At 43.1% G+C, this 21225-nt stretch overlaps 1 protein-coding gene and 1 non-coding gene across 2 annotated transcripts in view; both read left to right on the plus strand.

Moving 5' to 3' along the window:
* The first annotated feature begins 601 nt into the window (after positions 1-601).
* The window catches only part of Wdr43 (WD repeat domain 43), a 42479-nt gene continuing 21855 nt past the window's right edge, over positions 602-21225 (plus strand). The window contains exons 1-7 of the mRNA XM_021186316.2: positions 602-866; positions 10241-10378; positions 11654-11775; positions 14770-14890; positions 16482-16618; positions 18040-18142; positions 21005-21069. Of these exons, the coding sequence (XP_021041975.1) occupies positions 642-866; positions 10241-10378; positions 11654-11775; positions 14770-14890; positions 16482-16618; positions 18040-18142; positions 21005-21069 (911 nt within the window). The 5' untranslated portion in view covers positions 602-641. The remainder of the gene's footprint in view (positions 867-10240; positions 10379-11653; positions 11776-14769; positions 14891-16481; positions 16619-18039; positions 18143-21004; positions 21070-21225) is intronic.
* On the plus strand, positions 15901-15984 carry LOC115029774. The gene has a single exon (XR_003835340.1). It is a non-coding gene; the product is annotated as a small nucleolar RNA SNORD53/SNORD92 (small nucleolar RNA).

A 21225-nucleotide genomic window follows, 5' to 3' on the forward strand; every position in this document is an offset into this window, starting at 1 on the left:
GAGGAACCGCCAGACTGATTTCCAGAGTGGTTGTACAAGCTTGCAATCCCACCAACAATGGAGGAGTGTTCCTCTTTCTCCACATCCTCGCCAGCAACTGCTGTCACCTGAATTTTTGATCTTAGACGCCCCGATTCTTTATTTACATTCAACTCGACCTCCTCTCTGGTCCAATAGTATCTCTGTGTGTTAACACAGATAAAAGAGGCATCTTGTGTCTTCAAGTCCCAACTCTAACTTTGATAGAACTATGATTGGATAATTATTGTATGTACATGGCTATGTCCTCGAAGAGACTAAAGACACATGGAAACAGTTGCTACAATCTCGGAGATGTAAGTAAATATTTCTTGTAAACATTTCGTCTAGTTGTTTCATAGGACGTAGTTTTAGAAGAAGGGCCTGGGTCTGTAGTATGCAAATCACTTCCCCACGCTCTTCCTTTGCAGAACAAGTTAAGAAGGACCCCACTGAGCCACCGTCCATCGGGTGGGCCCGGCTAAACGCTCGCCTGCGTCACGACCAGCCACTCCCTGGGCTCTCAGCGTTCCCTCCGCCCCACTTCCTCCCTGCAGGCCCCACCTCGCGCCGGTGCGCCTGCGCCCGGGCGAACACGTGGCTGCCGCGGAGCCAGAGCAGCAATGGCGGCCGGAGGCGGCGGTAGCTGCGACCCCTTGGCCCCGGCGGGGGTCCCCTGCGCCTTCTCGCCGGACAGTCAAGCCTACTTCGCTTTAGCCTCTAGTGACGGTCACCTGCGAGTGTGGGAGACCGCCAACAACCGGCTGCACCAGGAGTACGTGCCTTCCGCGCACCTCAGCGGTACCTGCACCTGCCTGGCCTGGGCGCCAGCACGGCTGCAGGCCAAGGTAGTGTGAGCGGGGACGACGACGGGGATGGGGACCTCCTGCCGGGCTGCGGCATCCCCGGCCGGGCGGCGAGGCGCGTGGCACCCCTGGCGCGCGTGGCCCGGGGCGGCCCGGGGGGAGGAGGCGCGGAGCCGGGCGGGCGGCGCGCTTGGGCCGGCGCCGCGACTGGAAAGTGCGGCCTGGCCCGAGGGGGGCTGCGGGAGGGTGCGGCCTGATCCCGCGGTCTCCACGAGGTCTGCGCCCCAGTTGCTTCTGGGCCGCCATGTTCATCGAAGCCTCTGTTTCCCCGGGGGGCGGCCTCAGACTTCCCAGGCCTGGGTCTCCATCAGAGCTACCCGGTGCGCACTTTAGAACCGTCTCGCGCTTCCGCATCCCGGACCCTGGTATTGGTTTTGCTTTGGGCACTTGGAATGCGCACGTCTAGGTTAAGTTCCTTCCGGGAGCCCCTTCCCTCGGCTCCGATGCGTGTTCAACACGTGTTCCCTTTTGCCTCTAGGTTGTGGGATTCTTCGTCCCACAAACTCTTTCCATTTCTAGGTTCCCTTCCTTCTCAGCGGAGGTAAAGTGAAATAGTAGAGGAGGGCATATGATGTAGGTCCTGGTGATTTTTTTTTTTTTTTTTTCTCGTAGTTGGGAAACTGCTTAGTTAGGGAATCCTTTTCGCTGTCAGGTAAATGCTGTTCACTGTTGACTCACCCGGTTAGATCTCAGCACGCACGTGGTTCCTGCAGTTAGGCAGTCGGCAGGCAAAAAGAACCTGGTCTGGAACCGGTGTAAAAGGTATCCTAAAATATGTGACGTTTTGCTGTCACTGATGTTAAAGTTGTTGGGATAGCTTACTCCTTCCCATCCCAAGAGAAAACTTTCACATAAATTTAGCTTTTATCGAACTTGCTATACTCTGTGTGACAGTGTTTAGCTACTTACCGGATTCCAGCTTTTCCTGGTGACAAAGAGCACATAGGAGGCTCTGTAAATCAAACATAATCAGATTTGTGAAAGTTATGTAATTGTCAGCATTAGAGCTGCCGCACTTTTTTTTTTACTCTAGACAGTTTTCTTTTTAACTTAACAGTCCTGTAAAGTGGTGAGAGTACTTACTAACACTCAGAGAAAAATACAGAGAGAGCAGTTAGCTAAGTGCTTGTAGCCAGGCTGTAAAGTAGGAGTCCAGCCTCTGTAATAATTGTGTTTTTTGTTCCCTACTTATAACATGAGGATAATCACTTAGAATAGTGTATAGTGCCTTAAGTGAAGTGCTAATTACTAGTGGTATTAGTATCTTGTATTTTTGTCGTTAGTCCACAAGGTATGTCAAAGCAAGCAATTTCAGTAAAGGCCAACAGGAACTAGAGTTGGGACTCGTGTCTTTGAAGCTCTTGGTTGTCTGCAACAGATAGTGTTAGGTACTCGTTTCCAATCTTCTATATCCCAGAACAAAATCCAAATTTCAAAAATCACGGTTTGGAGATATTTTCGTCCACTGTGATACAGTAGGGATACAACCATTTTTAAAGGAGCCCAACTTTAACTTTTCAACAAAGCTCCTCAAATTAAAGCAACTTTGTGACAAGATGTCTGACCCGAGTCCTGGTTCTCAAGCCCAAGTGGTGAGCTGGATTGGATGTGCCCTGTGGTTAGCATCCCCAGAGTCCCGGTGCAGTCCCCAGCAAGCCCTGCTTCCAAGTGTCACTAAGTTTCACTTTCCTTTTATCTATATGTTGCCATTTCTGCTATGCAACTACTAAATGTCTGGGAATTAGTGCATTTAAAGTACACTGACTTAGGCTGGGATGTAGCTCAAAGATAGAAACTTGCCCAGCATATGAAAGACCCTGGATTTAATCAATAGTACCACAAAATCAGAGCAGAAAAGCAGTCAGGGCTCAGGAAGCTAAACAGCATAACCCAAACCTTGGTTGGTCACTAACAAGCGGTGGCACTAGGATCCCAGCCTAGTCCCCTTACACTGTGAACTAGTACCCTTGCACTTTATCATGGATGGCTGCAGAGCTAGTCAGTTCCCATCCTGAGTTTGTGACTCACGGAAGCAGCACTGTACCAGTTCAACAGTAGAATTAACTGGTTTGCTTTGTGCTGGGGGTGGGCTAAAGGTCCAGGTAGTATGTGGCTCAGAGTTTGTAGCAGCCACTCACTGGATTGTGTGCCCTGCTATTTTAAGTATTCAGATGATCATCATACTAAACCTGTTTTACACTTTTGAGTGTTTAAAGTATGACACATAAAAAGGATGTTATTATAAAGCCCACATTCCCAGCACATTGGTATGGTTTGGTATGGGATTTAGTAGACACACTATCTTTTTTTTTTTTTTTCTCAAAATCCTTATTTGTTTCACCTTCAGACCTATTTCTAGAAGCGGTGGCTCCCACTTTAATGGTACTTACTCTGGTGGCATATTTGTGTTTTTTTTTTTTTTTTTTTTTTCCCTGTTTTTTTTTGCTGTCCTGGAACTCACTTTGTAGACCAGGCTGGCCTCGAACTCTGCCTGCCTCTGCCTCCCAAGTGCTGGGATTAAAGGCGTGCGCCACCACTGTCTGGCGTAGACATCTTGCTTCCAGAGATCTTAGGATTAAATGAGGTAATAACATATAAATGATTATTATGGTGAGACTTGGTCCATAGTGGTTATTGTATGAACCAGTGAATGTTTTGTCTGGGCTCATGTCCTCATGCAGTGCTATATTGAATGGAAAGAAGTCATATTGAGTGTCCTGCACTTGGTTTAGTAATGGGCAGTTTGCTACCGGGACAATGTCTGATGCTCCACCAGTAGAGAAAGGAAAAGTCATACTGTGTTCCTTGAATAATAGGTTGTAGTGGTGTGTCATAAATGTTTAAAAGGCTAGATTGCTCTTTCCTGTTTCTAGACTGATTATAACACCTTGAAGTTTATGCCATGATCGATTTAGCGCTTCTCTGGTTTATGTTTGTATTGAACCTGTTATGCTAGTAGCAGGCTAGAGCCACACATTTAAGCCACCTAGAAATTGATCCTGTTGCTCCCCACTACCTTTCTCTCAAACTTGCTTTTCTTCATCCTCTGGTAGTAGAACCTGGAAGTCTGGCCCTGTCTGATGGTGGGACCACAGTTCACTTCCACAGGCTTTGTGGAAACATGAACAAACACAGCCTAGGACCTAGCTGAAGGGTGGGCATTTCAGGTATTAGATGGCATTAGAGCACAACCGAGACACTGGTGAAATTGCTAGGAAAAGTTTAAGCTCTCCTCAGTACCCTTTCTGGAGATACAGTACAATTCAGCTGTATTCCTGATAATCTGGAGGTCTCAAGTACTTAGTATTTCAAAGGAAGATGTACTGGCTGGTTTTGTGAGTCAACTTGACACAAGATGGAGTTATCCGAGAGAAAGGAATTTCATGTGAGGAAATGCCTCCATGAGATCCAGCTGTAAGGCATTTTCTCAGTGATCAAGGGGGTAGGGTCCCTTGTGGGTGGGACCATCTCTGGGCTGGTAGTCTTGGGTTCTATAAGAGAGCAGGCTGATCAAGCCAGGGGAAGCCAGCCAGTAAGGAACATCCCTCCATGACCTCTGCATCAGCTCCTGCTTTCTTACCTGCTTGAGTTCCAGTCCTGACTTCCAGCAATGTGGAAGTGTAAGCTGAATAAACCCTTTCCTCCCCACCTGCTTCTTGGTCATGGTGTTTGTGCAGGAATAGAAACCCTGACTAAGACAGAAGGTAAAGGTTACAGATCAGATTCTATTGGTAGAAGAACATTTGTTTTGATATATTTGTAATTTGATGAGATGTATGTATTTTCACTCTTATCTATGAAATACATATGCCAGAGTAAATACCATTAAAACGGGTCAAAAATGGACTTTAAAACTACTTACTAATGATTGAACATAATTTTCAGTGTCTAAGGTCAGTTTTTAAGACTGGTTTGATGCATTAGTGGGTCATGAAGTAGATTTAGCAGGTTTAATAGTGAGATAGAATGGAATGGTGAGGATAAGTTTTCCTGTGAAACTTTTTTTTTTTTTTTGAGACAGGATTCTCTCTGGAACAGCCCTGGGCATCCTGAAACACACTTTGTAGACCATCTGGGTCTCAGAGATCGGCCTGCCTCTGTTTGCTAAGTGTCTCTTTTTGTGAAACCTTCATGTTTTAGTTGTATCCTTGAGTGTGTTTGGGTCTCCATGTGTTATGCAGACTCTCACTCTGCAGTCTCAGTCTGAAAAGCCATTGCGTAATTTAATTGTTGACAGGATCAGTCAGACTCTGGTTGGCTGGTTATGATTTTTTTTTCAAAGATTTATTGATTATATGTAAGTACACTGTAGCTGTCTTCAGACACCCTAGAAGAGGGCATCAGATCTCATTACGGATGGTTGTGAGCCACTGTGTGGTTGCTGGGAATTGAACTCAGGACCTCTGGAAGAGGAGTCAGTGGTCCAGTGGTCTTCTTTTTTTTTTTTTTTTGNTTTTTTNGAGACAGGGTTTCTCTGTGTAGCCCTGGCTGTCCTGGCACTCACTTTGTAGACCAGGCTGGCCTCGAACTCAGAAATCCGCCTGCCTCTGCCTCCTGAGTGCTGGGATTAAAGGCGTGCGCCACCACGCCCGGCTGGAGTCAGTGGTCTTAACCGCTGAGCCATCTCTCCAGCTGCCCGGTTATGTTTTTTAAATCCTTGCCCTCAGTTGGCTTTTTGACGTCACACGTGTGTGGCTGCCTCAGCTTTCTGATGCCCTGGATCAGATGGACTTTTGGTGGTTCTTGCTTAGCTCACGTTGGAAATCTCTTTACTCTAAGAAATCAGTCTTTTTTTTTTTTTTGGTTTTTTCGAGACAGGGTTTCTCTGTGTAGCCCTGGCTGTCCTGGCACTCACTTTGTAGACCAGGCTGGCCTCGAACTCAGAAATCCGCCTGCCTCTGCCTCCCAAGTGCTGGGATTAAAGGCGTGCGCCACCACGCCCGGCTCTTTTTTTTTTTTAAAGATTTATTTATTATATGTAAGTACACTGTAGCTGTCTTCAGACACTCCAGAAGAGGGCGCCAGATCTCGTTGCGGATGGTTGTGAGCCACCATGTGGTTGCTGGGATTTGAACTCTGGACCTTTGGAGGAGCAGTCGGGTGCTCTTACCCACTGAGCCATCTCACCAGCCCGAAATCAGTCTTAAAGTAATAAGTTAGTAAAGACTTTTACTCCTAGTGCCTTCATGCAGATTTTCCATTACAGATTCTTGAACAACAACCTTTCTCATTCCTTAAGCTTTGTATGTACAGTCGGTATCCCGTTCTTTAGAGGGGATAACTGACGGACAAATGGACAGCTCAGGATTGACTGGTCCTGCGCAGTCCAACTTTTTTTTTTTTTTAGATTTATTTATTATTACATGTAAGTACACTTCTGACACACCATAAGAGGGCATCAGATCTCATTCCGGATGGTTGTGAGCCACCATGTGGTTGCTGGGATTTGAACTCAGGACCTTCTGGAGAGTCATCTCTCCAGCACCACAGTCCAACTTGTTAAGAGAAGCAAGGGATTTCTGGAGGAAAAGTGTGTAAAGTTTAGAGAGCATGGTATTAGAATGGAGCTGCAGTCAGTAGTGCCAGCCTGGACTCAGGACTATGTGTGTGGAATTGTTCTTAGAACATTAGATTTGGGGGTGGTGAGGTAACATAGGAATTGGGAGTCAGCACTTATGGCCCAGTCACAGGGCTTGATCTCAGCACCCTCATTGGGTGGCTCACAAATGCCTATCGCTAGAGCGCAAAGGATACCTTGCCTCTTTGGGCACTTATATACAGGCATACACACAATGATTATTAAGCCATTGTCTTTTACTAAAGGGCACATTGGTCATGTAAATTACTGATTTGGTTGATGAGATCTGTGGTGGACCTGGTGATCTTCCCATGTTGAATGTGGGTAGATATGTGTAGTTGGATTTACTTTTGTGTGTGTGCACTTGGCATGCTGGGGAATTGAGCTTGCTACATAAATGTTTTAGCCCTGAGCCCTGCTCCAAATAACATTCTGTTTTTCTGAGATGGGTTTATGTATTGGCTCAGGCCAGTGTGGAACTGAGTAACTCATGCTCTTTCTATCTTCCCTGCTCCAGCACTGGGTTGAGAGTGTTTTAAGTAGTGTTAGCTGTAGATCAGTGAATGATCCATGAAGTTGTGCAGAAACCTGAAGTCATTTGTTTTGATACATTTGTAATTTGGTGGGGTGTATACTTTTTCACATATGCCACCAGAGTAAGTAACATTAAAGTGGGAGAGCTATTGCTTCTAGAAATAGGTCTGAAGGTGAGACAAATAAGGGTTTGATAATACTGTTTAACCTTTTTTCCCTTAAAAACAGATCTGTGGTAAAGCATATTTGGAACAGTTTTTGTTTTATACTTTGAGAAACTTTAGTGTGTAAATGATTTGATTTAGATAAAGTAAACATACTTTTATTTTATTTTATTTTTGACTGTTTTTCTGTGTAGCCCTGGTTTTAGAACTTGTTCTGTAGACCACTCTGCCTTGAATTGAGGGATCCACTTGGCTCTGCCTCCTGAGTGCTGGGATTAAAGGTGTGTGCTACCACTACCCAAATAAAGTGAATATATTTTAGGAAAGATTTTCTTTGATTTCCCCCCAACCTCCTGAGAGATAGGACTTAACTGTGGGATTATAGGTATATTAAAAGAGGTCTGGTTTTTTTTTTTGTTGTTTTTTTTAAAGAATTTTATTTGGGCTGAAGAGAAGGCTCAGCAGCTAAAAGCACTGATTACTCTTCCTGAGGTCCTGAGTTCAGTTTCCAGCAATCACATGGTGGCTCATAACTATCTGTAATGGGGATCTGATGCCCTCTTCTGGTGTCTGAAGATAGTAACAGTGTACTCACATACATGAAATAAATAAATCTTTAAAATTTTTTTTGTTCTATTTTTTGAGATAGGCTTTTACTATGTAGCTCTGGCTATCCTGTCCTGCTCTGGAACTTGCTATGTAGGTGGTGTTGGCCCTGACGTCACAGAGATTCTTCCTCAGTCAGTGCTTGAATTAGACATGTAGTTCAAGCCACTATGCCCAGCTCTTTTCTTTTAGACAAAGTTTTAGATAACCCGGGCTGGCTTGAAGCTCTCCTGTCATGGAGACTGGGGCTATGCCCACATAGGAAGGAAAGACTTAGGTGCGGCAGTAGTGATTGTAAGGTGTTTCAGGATTAGGAAGTTTGGGATTTTACAATATTTGCTTTCACTTTACTGAAAATTGAAAAACTGAAACTCTTAGGTTAGTGTCCCTCACCCCTCAATAGTTGTTTCTGTTTTTAACTTTGTGTAGAAATCATATTTGTGCCTTGGGGCCTTTTAGAGTCACTTTAAAAACCATGAAACTGAAAAAGGGCTTAGCATATCTCTAATTCAGAAACTTCAGTGTTTCAAGCTGAGACTTCCATATTATATTTGTTTTTTCTTGTAACTTCTGTTGGATTTATTAGTATGGCTACATTTCTAAGAACTTGCAAAGATGTTTAAGTGAAAAGTTACTTTTGTTACTTTGTTAACTATTTTGATTTTTTTTTTAAATTAATGTTCTATAAATAAAATTCTTCAAATGTGTTCTTTGAAGACAACAAAAAAGAAATAGGGAGAGAGAAAAGGAAAATATACTTTAGGAATCTGGGGAAAAGGATTATGCTTTAGATATCTTTGAGGGTCTGGAGAGATGGCTCAGTGGTTAAGAGCACTGAATGCTCTTCCAAGGGACCCAGGTTCAATTCCCAGCACCCACATAGCAGCTCACAGCTGTCTGTAACTTCAGGATCCAGTACCTACACATAGACATACATACAGACAAAATACCAATGCACATAAAATAAAAATCTTATCACCTATCATAAAAGGAAATCCTTGATCAATTGATTTACTTATCTACCTATCAGCTATCGACCATAAAAATGAAATCATCTATCTCCCCATCACCTGTCTGTCTGCCTGCCTTAATTATTTTGAGAGGCGCTTATGAAGCTTAGGCTGGCCTGGGACTCGTGGCCGTGTTTAGGAAGCTCCCAGGCGCCGGGTGGCAGCATGCTGTGCTGCTGCTTCTTCTGTCCCTTGGTGTCCCCCCTGCATAGGCAATGCTGGAGTTTTCACCAGTGATTCTTTTTTTTTAAATTTTATTTTTAATATTTTTATTACATATTTTCCTCAATTACATTTCCAATGCTATCCCAACACCAGTGATTCTTGAATTGAATGGATTTGTGTTTGTTTTGGGTTTCTGTACTGTAGAGTCGAGACCCTGCCTGGGTAAGAGCAGTTCCTTTCCTAGAATATTAGTCTTTCTTCATGCCAAAAGAATGGACTTCTAGGGCTTCCTTATACTAAAGTTTAAATATTTATATAAGTTGGAAAGGTCTAAGAAATTAGAAGAAGGGTTGGAGCTCAGCCATTAAGTGCTCTTATTCGAGTTATGTTCCCAGTACACACATGGCAGCTAACAACCAACTGTATGTCTAGTCCGCTGGGGAATCTAATGTCTTCTCCTGGCCTCTGTAGATATCAGGGACACGTGATGCACATATAAGTGGGCTCATACACTTATAAAATTCATGGAGGAAGTTAATAAAATCGAATTTTCAGCACCACAAGCTCTGATGTAATGGTACTCTTAAGTTGAAGTCATTAATTTTTGTTTTTCAAGTGTTGAGGCAGGCTCTCATGTAGCCAAGAGTGGCTTTGAACTAATTCTCCTACCTCTGTCTCCTGAGTGTTGGGCTTAGATGGTTTGTATATCACAGCTTGCCTCACTAGTTATTTCTGATGGCCAGACATGAGCTGTATCATATCAAATTTGAAATAAACAAGTCTGTAATTTCCCCATTAGCTGGATAGTGGGTCTTCAAAGTCAGTAGACGCAGCGACCTTGCAGGAAAATTCCAGATTAGTTGTTATGCAGCCACTGACCAGCTTATGCTGCTACTCAAAGCTCCTTGGTTGACTCAGATTGAAGTATGTGAATATAAAACTGACTGTGTTCTCTAGAAAGTGAGGCTAGAGCTTGAGAAAAATGGAAGAGTTCATTGCTTGGGCCTGGATGTGTGGGTTCATGTGTGGTATGGATCTCTTTTCTTGAAAAGAGATTTTCCTCAGAAAATTTTCTTTCCTAGGAAGAATTGTTGGTGTTTAAGAAGTAGAAGGATCGTTGGGGCTGTTGAAAGTGCTGAGAGCAGATGAAGTGATCCAGTTTGCTGCCTTACCTCTTTAGAGGGGGAACGTGGGCCAGGAAACTTAAAAAGTGCACAGGCACTAGCTTTTATGCATTGTTGATGTTTGGTGTATATTTGAAATGCTAAGTTAAAATGTTATTTTTACTTTTTCTTCCAGGAAAGTCATCAAAGGAAAAAAAGGAAATCAGAAGTTACAGGAACAAAGGACCAGGCTGACCTGTTGGCTCTTGGCACGGCAGTTGGTAGCATTTTATTGTATAGTACAGTAAGAGGAGAGTTGCACAGTAAATTAACAGTAAGTATATTTATGTATTTATGTAAAAGATGCGACAGAAACTAATTATTAGAGACTATTAAAAATGCTCCAAGATATTGATGAGCTCTTTGTAGAAAGTTTTCCATTCCATGAAAGCTGCATGATATTTGTAAAAGTATTCGTACTTGTGAGTTAGAGTACAGAGAACTTTTGACTGAAGTCAAAAGGTATCAGAAGGACTTGCAAGTCGGCACAGATAGCAGCTTCAGGAAGACCATTGAACTTCTTAGAAGGAACAGGGGAGGCACTTGGAGTTGCTGCTAAAACTGAGACCTAATGAGTTGACTTTGCTAACACTCCGAGGCCCAGTGGCTCGGTGGGTTGGGGCGCACGTTTCTGGAGCGTGCCACTGCTTCCTCATGTCTCCGTCTCCGAAGGGAGAGACCACACTTCAGGAAGATTGCGTGTTGGCTCCATTTTGTCTTACCAACAGTGAAGAAGCCAACTGTGAGAATGGTGCACACCAGAGGACGGAAGAAATAAGGCCGTCTGTCCTTCTAGCCATGTTTCCTTGAAACACATGGGCAGTGAGTGGATCCAGCGGCCAGGCAGATCTCTGCTGCAGGTCACAGCCCACTGAAGAGAGTCTAGCATAGCTGCTTGGGGCAGTGTCTGTCACAGTGTGCTTTTGTTCACTGGATGGATAGAGGAGTGCTTACTGTGTGAGAGAAAAAGGCAGGCAGGACGGTTTCCATTCTAACATCTACCATAGGGAATTTGGGATGACCTGAAATTGAAAATGGAAAAAGGCTTTACATAGGAATCTCACCAAGAGAGATCTCTTGTTTATTTGTGGTTTTTCTATGCTTAATGCATAGACTAAAAGAAGATAGCTTTTATCTGGTCATTAATAGTATTCTGGTTTTTGTTTTCGTTGTTATAATACAAGCAGTTTTTTATCTTACCTAAAACGAGCTAGGCCAGTCCCTGTCTGATAAAGAAGTCTATTTTTGGACTCTATGGTTTGGGTCCACTAGTTCTTTTCTCGTACGGCTCATCTTATGCTGGTACTTCTATCCTGAGCAATTGACATTTAGTCTGGTACCCTTTGAGGGTGTAGAAGTAGGTTTTTCCTATAGAGAAACAGGGAAAATTAACATTTTAAGATCTTGCTGGTTTACCTCATTTTTGATGTTGGGATACTAAAATGGGTAGGATGTAGTTAAGGCCTTAGTTTAAGGTTTGAGGTAAATGTTTCGTAATTCCAGGATTCATACTATTATATAAGACTTTGTTTTGTTTTTTAATCTGTAGAGTGGTGGGCATGAAAACAGAGTGAATTGCATACAGTGGCATCAAGATAATGACTGCTTATATAGTTGTTCAGATGATAAGTATATTGTGGAGTGGAGTACACAGACATGCAAAGTAAAGTGGTGAGTACCAATGCCTGGGCGTGGAGGGACCCAGTAGGGAATATATACATTCATAAGGTTATGTAGATGGTTCTCCAGGAACTTTGAGTTGAATTGGACATTCAGGCTTTTACTGCATCCAAGTGAGCTAGAGGAGGCTAAGGAGAGTTGGGTAGCAGGAAAACAGCTAAGTGGTACACAGTGACAATAAGAAGCCTCAGGGGTGGCATGAGGATGTTTGTCAGATCAAGGTAAAGTTGGAATGGCCGGGGGAACCTAGGATAGATAAGTTTGGATAGGGAAAGGTGGATAAGCCCTCTAAGAATGGGCAAAGGGACATAGAGATATGGCCAGAACAAAGGCCAAGTAAAAGGCTAACTTTGTAGTAAATAAATTAATTTTAGAGTTGGTTAGAGGCGGGTGGCGGGTGCCCTAGGAAATAACAGACAGTAGAGGATAAAAGTATCCTTTAGAGGAATTAGGGTCTGAAGAGGGTAAAGGTTTGGGGAGCTTTATACGACTATAGTGAAAGACAAGAAAGACCCAGTGTGTATGGTGGCAAGGAAGGTCTACATTTAAGGATGGTGTGCAGAGGAGGACCAGTGTCTGCTCTGCTGTGACTGCCAGGCATCCTTACATGCTGGTGACTTGCCAGAAGAGACCCAGGGAGAGTCTTGACAGTGGGCGGGGGAGGGGCTTGCAGTTCCATGTCCTCTCCATAGGTTCATGATCGTTCACATCGAAACTGTCTAGCATATCAGACATACCATTGTACTTAGTCATAACATTATGAGCCTGGTGTATCCCTGCTACACATTTAAGAAATAAATAGGTTAGATAAATGCCTGACCTCTTTTCTAACTAAACTGCTATCTCATAAAATAATTGAGTTTACAGCTGTACCTGCAGCGTTCTCCTTTCCTTCCCCCATGGGTCTGGGGATGGAATTTAGGCTCTTAGGCATGGCAGCTTGCACTTTTCCCACTGAGCCGTGTTGTAGGCCCCGGTATCTCTTGTGCTTGTGTGTGTGTGTGTTCAGAAGCCTGAACTGGTGGTCCTGCCCTTACTTCCTGGCTGCTGTCACACAGGTGTGTACCACCATGGCTTCCTATTTGTTGAAGGAAACTCATTGGTGCTTGGTGTTAATATCCTGTCTTTCCTATATTCTGACTTTTCTCTGACTTTTCATCTTATGTGTTTGTTCTTATGTTACATTTCTCTTTGTACTTCTGTGAGGGTAGCGTGTTGTTGTTGGATGTAGTCCTTACTTTCATTTTGAAAGCATTCTTCAGATTGTTGAAGATTCTTGGCTTTCTGTTGGTATTTGAAATGAAATTGTTTAAAAGCAGAATTGAAATCCTAGGTGTGTGTGTGTGTGTCCCTTTATCTGTAGAGCAATCTAAAGATCTTTAAGGGTGTCAGTTTCTATGGGTTATTACTCTGTGTCATACTCCTCCAAAGGGGTGCTCTGCTCTAGTGCTTTGCCTTCTGGGTGTGTGTCTGGGTGTTTTGCCTGCATGTTTTATGTATGTATGTATGTATGTATGTATGTATGTATGTATGTATGTACATCACAAGCAGGAAGTGCCTTTGGAGGCTGGAAGAGGGCATCGGTTCCCTGAGACTGGAGTTGTAGATGGTTATGCCATGTCAATTCTAGGAATTGAACCTGGGTCCTGGGGAGTCGCCAGTGCTCTTGACTGCTGACAATCTTCAGCTCTTCTCCCTCTTTTTCTTTTAGAAGACAGGTTTTTTTTTCTCACTATTGCTCTGGCTGTTCAGGGATTTACTGTGCAGATCAGATTGGCCTCTTGAGTGCTGGGATTAAAAGTGTACTCTAGTGCATTTTCCGTGTGCCAACAGATTTACTATAGTATGGTAGGCTGAGCCTTGGCCATCTGCAATGAGGAGAAGTTCTCAGAATAAGAGTTATTTTCCTGGGTTGTGATTGGCAGCAGGGGGTGCGGTGCACAGTGGTATCACCCTCTTCATGTGGGGGCAGATTTAGGAGTTTTTCTGGTTTCACGGCAGTGTGAGGAATTCCTGTGTGTATGCATGCGCGTGTGTACACATGGGAGGCCAGAGTGTCTTCATCAGATGTTCTCTGCCTTTTTTGTTGTGTTGTTTTTGAACCTGGAGCTTGTCAGTTTGGCTAGACTGATCAGTAAGCCCCAAGGGTCCTCTTTCCTTTCTTAGTGTTGTTCTGTTTAATGAATTGATTGATATTATGGTTGTTTTTAATATGGGTACTGGGGCTTGAGCAGTATGCCTTCGAAGTATGTATCATGCTGAATACATAATGAGTAATCACTGTAAAAGAGCCTTACAATCGTGGAAATTGATAAGAAATTGGGAACATTTAAAAGCCAGCAAGGATAAAGAGGACTTTTGTACTTTGTTTTGTTATTGGTAGGTTTGAGTGTTTTCTGCTTTTCAGCAATATTTGTCTCATAACTGCCTGTTTATACCCTTTGTTTTCATTTGCGTTCTTACTGATACAAAGGAGCTATTACTTAATCATTTAAGTATTGTCTTTTGTTTATAATGTATAATTTGATTGTGAAGAGCCGGGTTCCCCATTGCTTATCCCAGCATTACTATATACAGAAAATTAGACATGCCAGGATTTCATAGTTTAGATCTAGGATAGAAATAACCTTTGGGAACTTCAGTGAAGCCTTGTGTTGTCAAGGGAATTAAAGACCAGCCTGTGAGAGACCAACAGGACTCTAGGGTTAGGATCACCAGAAGAGTAGTCTCCTGGGCATGACAGTCCACCTCACGGTCACACGGCACACACCGCTCTCACAGCATTTGTCCATCAACCTCCTGATGCCTCAGGGGAGGTCATCTTGTGTTTGCCAAATCGAGGTCTAACCTTGTTAGAGAGGCTGTACCCTAGTGGTGTGTCTGGGGTTACTAACTTAATGTCTGACTTACTCTTTTGTTATTTTCTACTCTTGATAAAGTTGTCCTCTGTTCATTGTGGTGTTTTGGTTCTTTCCACAATTGCAGCAAATGGAAAGGAGACAATAGCAGCGTCAGTTCCCTGTGTATCAGCCCAGATGGAAAGATGTTACTTTCAGCTGGTCGAACAATCAAACTATGGGTTTTGGAGACCAAAGAAGTCTACAGAGTGAGTTGATGACATTGTTTTTACAATTCTAGTTCTATAGAGCAAGTATTTAGAAGTTGGAGTCAAAAGAGTATGGATCCTAGCTCTTAGTAGAAAGCTTGCCTCACATGTATAAGGCTTTGGGTTCAGTCCAAGCAACGACAACAACACCACCACACACACACACACACACACACACACACACACACACACACACACTACAGATACTTGCCCAAGCGCAGTAATGTGGCCGCATGCATCTGCATTCCCATTGGGAGATGGAGGGATTAGGTTAAGGGTCTAGCTGCTGAGATAACAAATAAGATTCAGTCTCAACAAACTAACAAAAAAACTAGGCTCTATATTTGTAGATTAAACTAGGCCTCAGTTGGTAGAGTTCTTGCCTATCAAGCATGAAGCCATGGGGTTTAATCCCTAGCACCCAGTAAGCTATATATTGTAATGCATGGCTGTGCATATTTGCACAATGAAAGCAAAAGAAGGATCAGAAGTCTCAGATCATCTGTGGCAAGGCCAGCCTGGGCTACAAGAGATCTTTTCAGAAAAAAAAATAATAAAGTTATCAGCTGCCGAGTCATTTGTTTAAATAATAAAATTAGGACTGGAGAGTTGACTTAGAGATTGAGGGGCCCCACGGTCCTTCCAGAGGACTTGGGTTCAGTGCCGCACCGTGTTGTGGTTCTCTAGGGGATCTGACACCCTTTCCTAGCCTCTGTGCACCTAGTACACAACCATACATGTTGGCAAAGCCCCTATACACCCAACATGATTTTAAAAATAAATGATAGAATTAATAACATTTTCAAATCTGATTTTTTTTTTTTACATTAACTAATTCAGTTGAGTTCATATACATTTTCAAATGAGTAAAACAAGTGGAATTTGAATTTAGAAACCTTCATTATACAGGATTTCTAGCTGTGTATTTTAGTGTGTAACCCGCATTTTGTAGAGATTTGCTATAAGGATTTTTTTAATACGTTGTGTTTAGTTAGGGTGTTGAAGCTGTGGTGCTGTGATGATGCCTTAACTTGTGGTTTCGACTCACTGAGAGTAACGTGAGGACCTACAGTTCCTTGGCTGTGTCTGAGCACCAGAGCACCCAGCGCCCCGTTAGAAATGGGAAAATCAAGTCTCAAATGGTGGTTCATGCCTCTAATCCCATGCTGAAGAGGCTGAGGCAAACCTGGGCTGCATAGTTCTAGGACAGCAGGGCAACATAGCTTACCCAGCAAGATCCTGTCCTGGTTTTTTTTTTTTTTTTTGTTGTTGTTGTTTTTAAAGGCAGGGGTGGGGAGGAGAGAAGCAGAACAAAGATGAGAGGAGAGAATAAAACCAGGCAAGGCTGATTGAGAAGTGAGAGAAGCTAGTGGTGGGTAGGGCAATAGGAGAAGCATCTAAATTGTTTTAATGTTCAGGTGTGTCTTTCTTTTGAGAAGGGAAAGGCATACAGTCAGTGCAGGTAGATTTTTGTTTGGGATGAATTTTAACTGTTTCTGTGCTGTAGGTGCTGCTGCTGTGTGCCATGTATAAGGACTTATTTTTGCACTGTTTATAGTCTGTCTCCTAAATGTGATTTAACTTCCTCTAGCACTTCACAGGACATGCGACACCTGTTTCATCGCTTAGGTTCACGACCATCAGACCTAATGAGAGCCAGTCTTCTGATGGGATTACAGGCCTTTATTTCTTGTCTGGAGCAGTACACGACCGATTACTTAATGTCTGGTATGTAGCTGTTTGACGTTGGGGATTCAGCTTTGCTCTTGAAGAATATGTCACAGCTTATGGTGTCAGTATAGATGAGAAATTAGTTGGTTTATTGCATTGATTGTTGGCCTTAAATTGACGTAGAATTAAGTTTGAGTTAGATGGAACTTACTAAAAACTTAGGAGTGCTTTTTATGTAATTTCGACTTGTTTTTTTGAAATAATTTATAATTTTCACAAGAACATCTTCTTAAAAGTATTTGTACATTTACTGCATATAAGTTAACTTAATGTTCTTTTAGACTAAATATAAGATTTAGTAGGAAATAAATTCTCAATAGAACTAAATTTAAAGCATGTTTTTTAATCTTTTTTTTGGTAAATTTTATGTGCATTTGTGTTGTGTACGTGCATGTCTTTGTGAGGGTGTCAGATCCCTTGCGACTGGAGTTACAGACTGTTGTAAGCGGCCCAGTGTCCTTGTGTGTTGTAAGCGGCCCAGTGTCCTCGTGTGTGTGTGTGTGTGTGTGTGTGTGTGTGTGTGTTTTAATACTATGAGTTGTGGGTGCTGGGAATTGAACGCAGTCCTCTGGAAGAGAGCCGGTGCTGAGCCATCTGTCCAGCCCTGGTTTTTCTTTTCTTTTGTGTGAATGGGTGTTTGGCCTGCCTACCTAGTGTGCTTGGGGTCTAAAGAGGGTGTCAGATCTTCTTACACTGTACCTCTAGACAGTTCTGATTTAACTTGGAGTACAAGAGTGCTCCAAGTTAAATCCAGGTTCTTTGGAAGAACAGCAAATGCTATTAACACTGAGCTATTACTCTTTTCAGTCCCATGTTAACTTTTTCTTTATCATTTAATTTGTACCGAGCTCTATTGCTGTAGAGCTTAAAGTGTATGAGTGTACAGATTGAGCCTGGGGTGGCAGTGTAGATTATAAGTGCTTGCAGTGCAAGCAGAAGGCCTGAGTGTGGTCTTCAGCTACCGCTTTAGAGTTGTGGTGGCTGCCACACAGTGCTGGTGCAAGCCTTTGATCCTAGCACTTGGAGGATCAGACAGCTATGGTCTACAAAGCAGGTTCCAGGACAGCCAAGGCTAAGTAGCAAAACCCTGTCTAAAAACAAAAACAAAACCCCATAAACAAGTATATACATATAAGTGAATTCAAACTTACAAAAACATTAGGCATAACACAATTGTGCTTGTGTCAATGTGAACACACACACATTTAGATGCGCTAAAAAATCTTTGTGTCTGGAACAATGGTGGTTCAGCAGTTAGGAATTCCTGCTGCTTTTACAGAGCTACCAGGTTTATAGCTCCAGTTGCAGGGAACCTGCACCCTCTTCCTTCTGGCTTGTGTGGTGTGGGCAGCAGGCGACTACTGCCTAGTGGTTCGGCAAATCTGTTCTCCTACCTAATGGCTGCTTTTGTTATCTAGGCAGGTCCGGTCAGAGAACAAGGAGAAGAGCGCAGTGATGTCTTTTACAGTCACAGACGAGCCTGTCTATGTTGACTTGACTTTGTCAGAAAACAAGGAAGAGGTAAGTGGTTTGGTGTGAGAATTCATTTTAGAAGTTATAGACTGAAGAATGCGCAAATCGTTAGCTATGTAGGATCTCCAGAAGCCATGTCGGAGCTGTGCAGGTGTGCTTGCTGCTAGTAAGCCTAGCAATTGGGAAGTAAAGATTCATCAGGGATCATGTCCTAATAAATCAATCGGAGAACAATTGAGGAAGCTACCTAACAGCTTTGGCCCCACATCTGTGCACATGCATGCACACCACACACAGTTTTTCCTTTTAGTTACTGAACTTTTAAAAGACGGTATTTTTGGTGTGTATGTCTGTGTGTTTGTGTGTCTGTGCAGGTACACATGCCCATGTACACATGGAAACCACACGAGGACATTGGGTATCCTGCTCTGCCATTCTTACTTAATCTTTAGAAGTGGAGTTTGTTCTCACTAAGCTTGGAGCTGGGGTGATAGTTAGCAAGTCACTGGGATCCTCCTGTCTGCTCCCATCTCCTTCCCAGTACTGGGGTCACAGGTGTGCATGTGATCCTGTCTGGCTTTTTATGTAGATTCTGGGTATTTGATCTCAGGCCTTCTGTTCCTATCCTCTGGGTCATTGTTCCAGCCCTGAGGCAGTCTTGCTGTATAGCCCCTGCTTAGCCTGACAGCTGCTGTGTATCTCAGGCTGGCCTTGAATTCATGACAGTCTCTTGCCTCAGTCTCCCAGGCTCTAGGATTAGAGGCATGTACCCCAATGCCCAATTAATTCCCATCTTCATTGTTGTTTTGTTTGTCTTGAGGTAGGTCTCTATTCCCAGCTCCCTTCAGCTCACTCTATTGCTAACGGTAATAACTGTGAGCATCTCATGCTCCTGCCTCTACTTTACAGGTGCAAGGATAAAGATGTAAACCACAAGTCTGGTTTGTGGGGAACTAGGGTGGAACCCAGGATTCTGTTCATGCTAGCAAACTACCAACTAAGCCTAGCCCACACCTAATACCCTTACTGAATGCTGGCTTAATAATCCAAATGTGGATATTAGGGAGTAACAACAGAAAGTAAGCTGGGTAATGATAGTGCTGGGATTAAAAATCACATGCCACCATGCCTGCATTTATGTGGGTGCTAGAATTGAACTCAGATCCTCATGCCTTTTTTTATGTGGGTGTTAGGACTGAACTCAGCTCCTTACACCTGTGTGGCAGGCACTTAGCTGACTGAGCCTACTCCTAGCTCCCTCACAGGCTCTTTAAAAAGCATTTCAAAGTCTTTTTGTTTTTCCTTTTTTAAAAAAAGGTTTATTTATTTATTTTATGCATATGAGTACACCTCCATTGCTCTCTTCACCAGAAGAGGGCATCAGACCCCATTACAGATGGTTGTGAGCCACCTTGTCATTTTTGGGAATTGAACCCAGGACCTCTGGAAGAGCAGTTGGTGCTCTTAACTGCTGAGCCATCTCTCCAGCCCAAGAAACCTAAATCTTATCTCTCACATACATTTTAAGTAGTAATTACTAATAGTCATAAGGTCCAAAATAAAACCTTGATTCTGATCTAGGGAACACTGACTAGTTACCAGTAGTTTGGGGTTAGACGTATCTTAGGAGTTGTGGAAAGGGAAGTCTTCAATGTGGTGCTGTGAGGATGGCCTTTCCTTGGTGACTGAATCTGTTCAAGGACAACTGACATTTCTTCAGGAGCATCCTTACTTCCTGAGTTCTAATCCTGAAAGCTTTCCATGCCCTCATGTTTTCTTTTTCTTTAAGATTTCATTTATTTGTTTTATGTATTTGTGTACACTGTAGCTGAACGGATAATTGTGAGCCATCATGTGGTTGCTTGGAATTGGACTCAGGATCTCTGCTTGCCTGGTCCAAAGATCGATCTGTCTGTCTGTCTGTCTGTCTGCCTGTCTGTCTGTCTATCTATCTATCTATTTATCACAAGTAAGTACACTGTTGCTGTGTTCAGACACCTCAGAAGAGGGCATCAGATCTCGTTACGGATGGTTGTAGGCCACCATGTGGTTGCTGGGATTTGAACTCAGGACCTTTGGAAGAGCAGTCAGTGCTCTTAACTCCTGAGCCATCTCTCCAGCCCAGCCCTCATGTTTACTCTGCCTGTACTCAGTGTTTCCTAGTGTGCTGGGCATTCTTTGAATTCTTGAATTCTTTGAATTTTTTTGAACAATACAAATGGCAAGATATTGGTAGTACTAAATATTAAGAAAGCTTTTGTCAGGAAGTTTCAGAACTTCAGTTCTCTGCACAGGACGCTGATAGCAAAAGTGTGATGGATGGGAGTCCCAGACAAGGGGGCCATAGGAGCCTGTGCGCCCTCCTCCTCTATGGATGTGAAGCTGCGTTTTCGTCAGTCCTGGCTGCTGGGACTGGGACATTCCAGAGTCATTCATCCTCTAGTTTACCTTGGGGGCTGCTTTGTGCCTATGCCACCTTCTCAGCCTAAACGTTATTTTCCAGTCTTGACAAGAATAACAGTTATTGTTCTCGAACAGAATTGTGTGAGTCCAGTAAAGTGTGATGGTGTGCCCTTTTAATCCAGCACTCCAGAGGCATAGGCTAGCCTGTCTGGGCTATCCACCCTCCCACCCCCAAGTTTGTTTGCTTGTATGCATCTGTGTGTTCAGAGGACAGTTTAATAGTCAATTCTCTCCATTTTTATATAGATTTTGGTCGGCTAAACTAAAGTTGCTGACATTGTATAACAATTGTCTTTACCTGTTGCCTGAGCCATCTGTCTGGCCCTGGATAATGGTTTTTATTATTCTAGTTACTAAGGAGTTAGGGCAAGGGTTCCATGTTCATGAGCTAACCTGAAAACTGGTTAGATAGCTGCCTAGAAATAATCAACCATGTTTCTCTTTTAGCCTGTCAAGTTAGCTGTTGTTTGCAGAGATGGTCAAGTTCATCTTTTTGAACACATATTAAATGGGTAAGTAAGAGGTTTTTAAATTAGAGTCCCTTGTTTCTGTGTTCTTTTGTGTTATAATCTAACCTCCTGCTTTGCATTGTATTCCTGCTTGTTATTCTGTTAGATTACTGTGAAAACATTCTTGGTTGTATATCCACATGACTATGTGAAGAACTC

Source organism: Mus caroli, chromosome 17, assembly GCF_900094665.2.
Source record: "Mus caroli chromosome 17, CAROLI_EIJ_v1.1, whole genome shotgun sequence".
Lineage (NCBI taxonomy): Eukaryota > Metazoa > Chordata > Mammalia > Rodentia > Muridae > Mus > Mus caroli.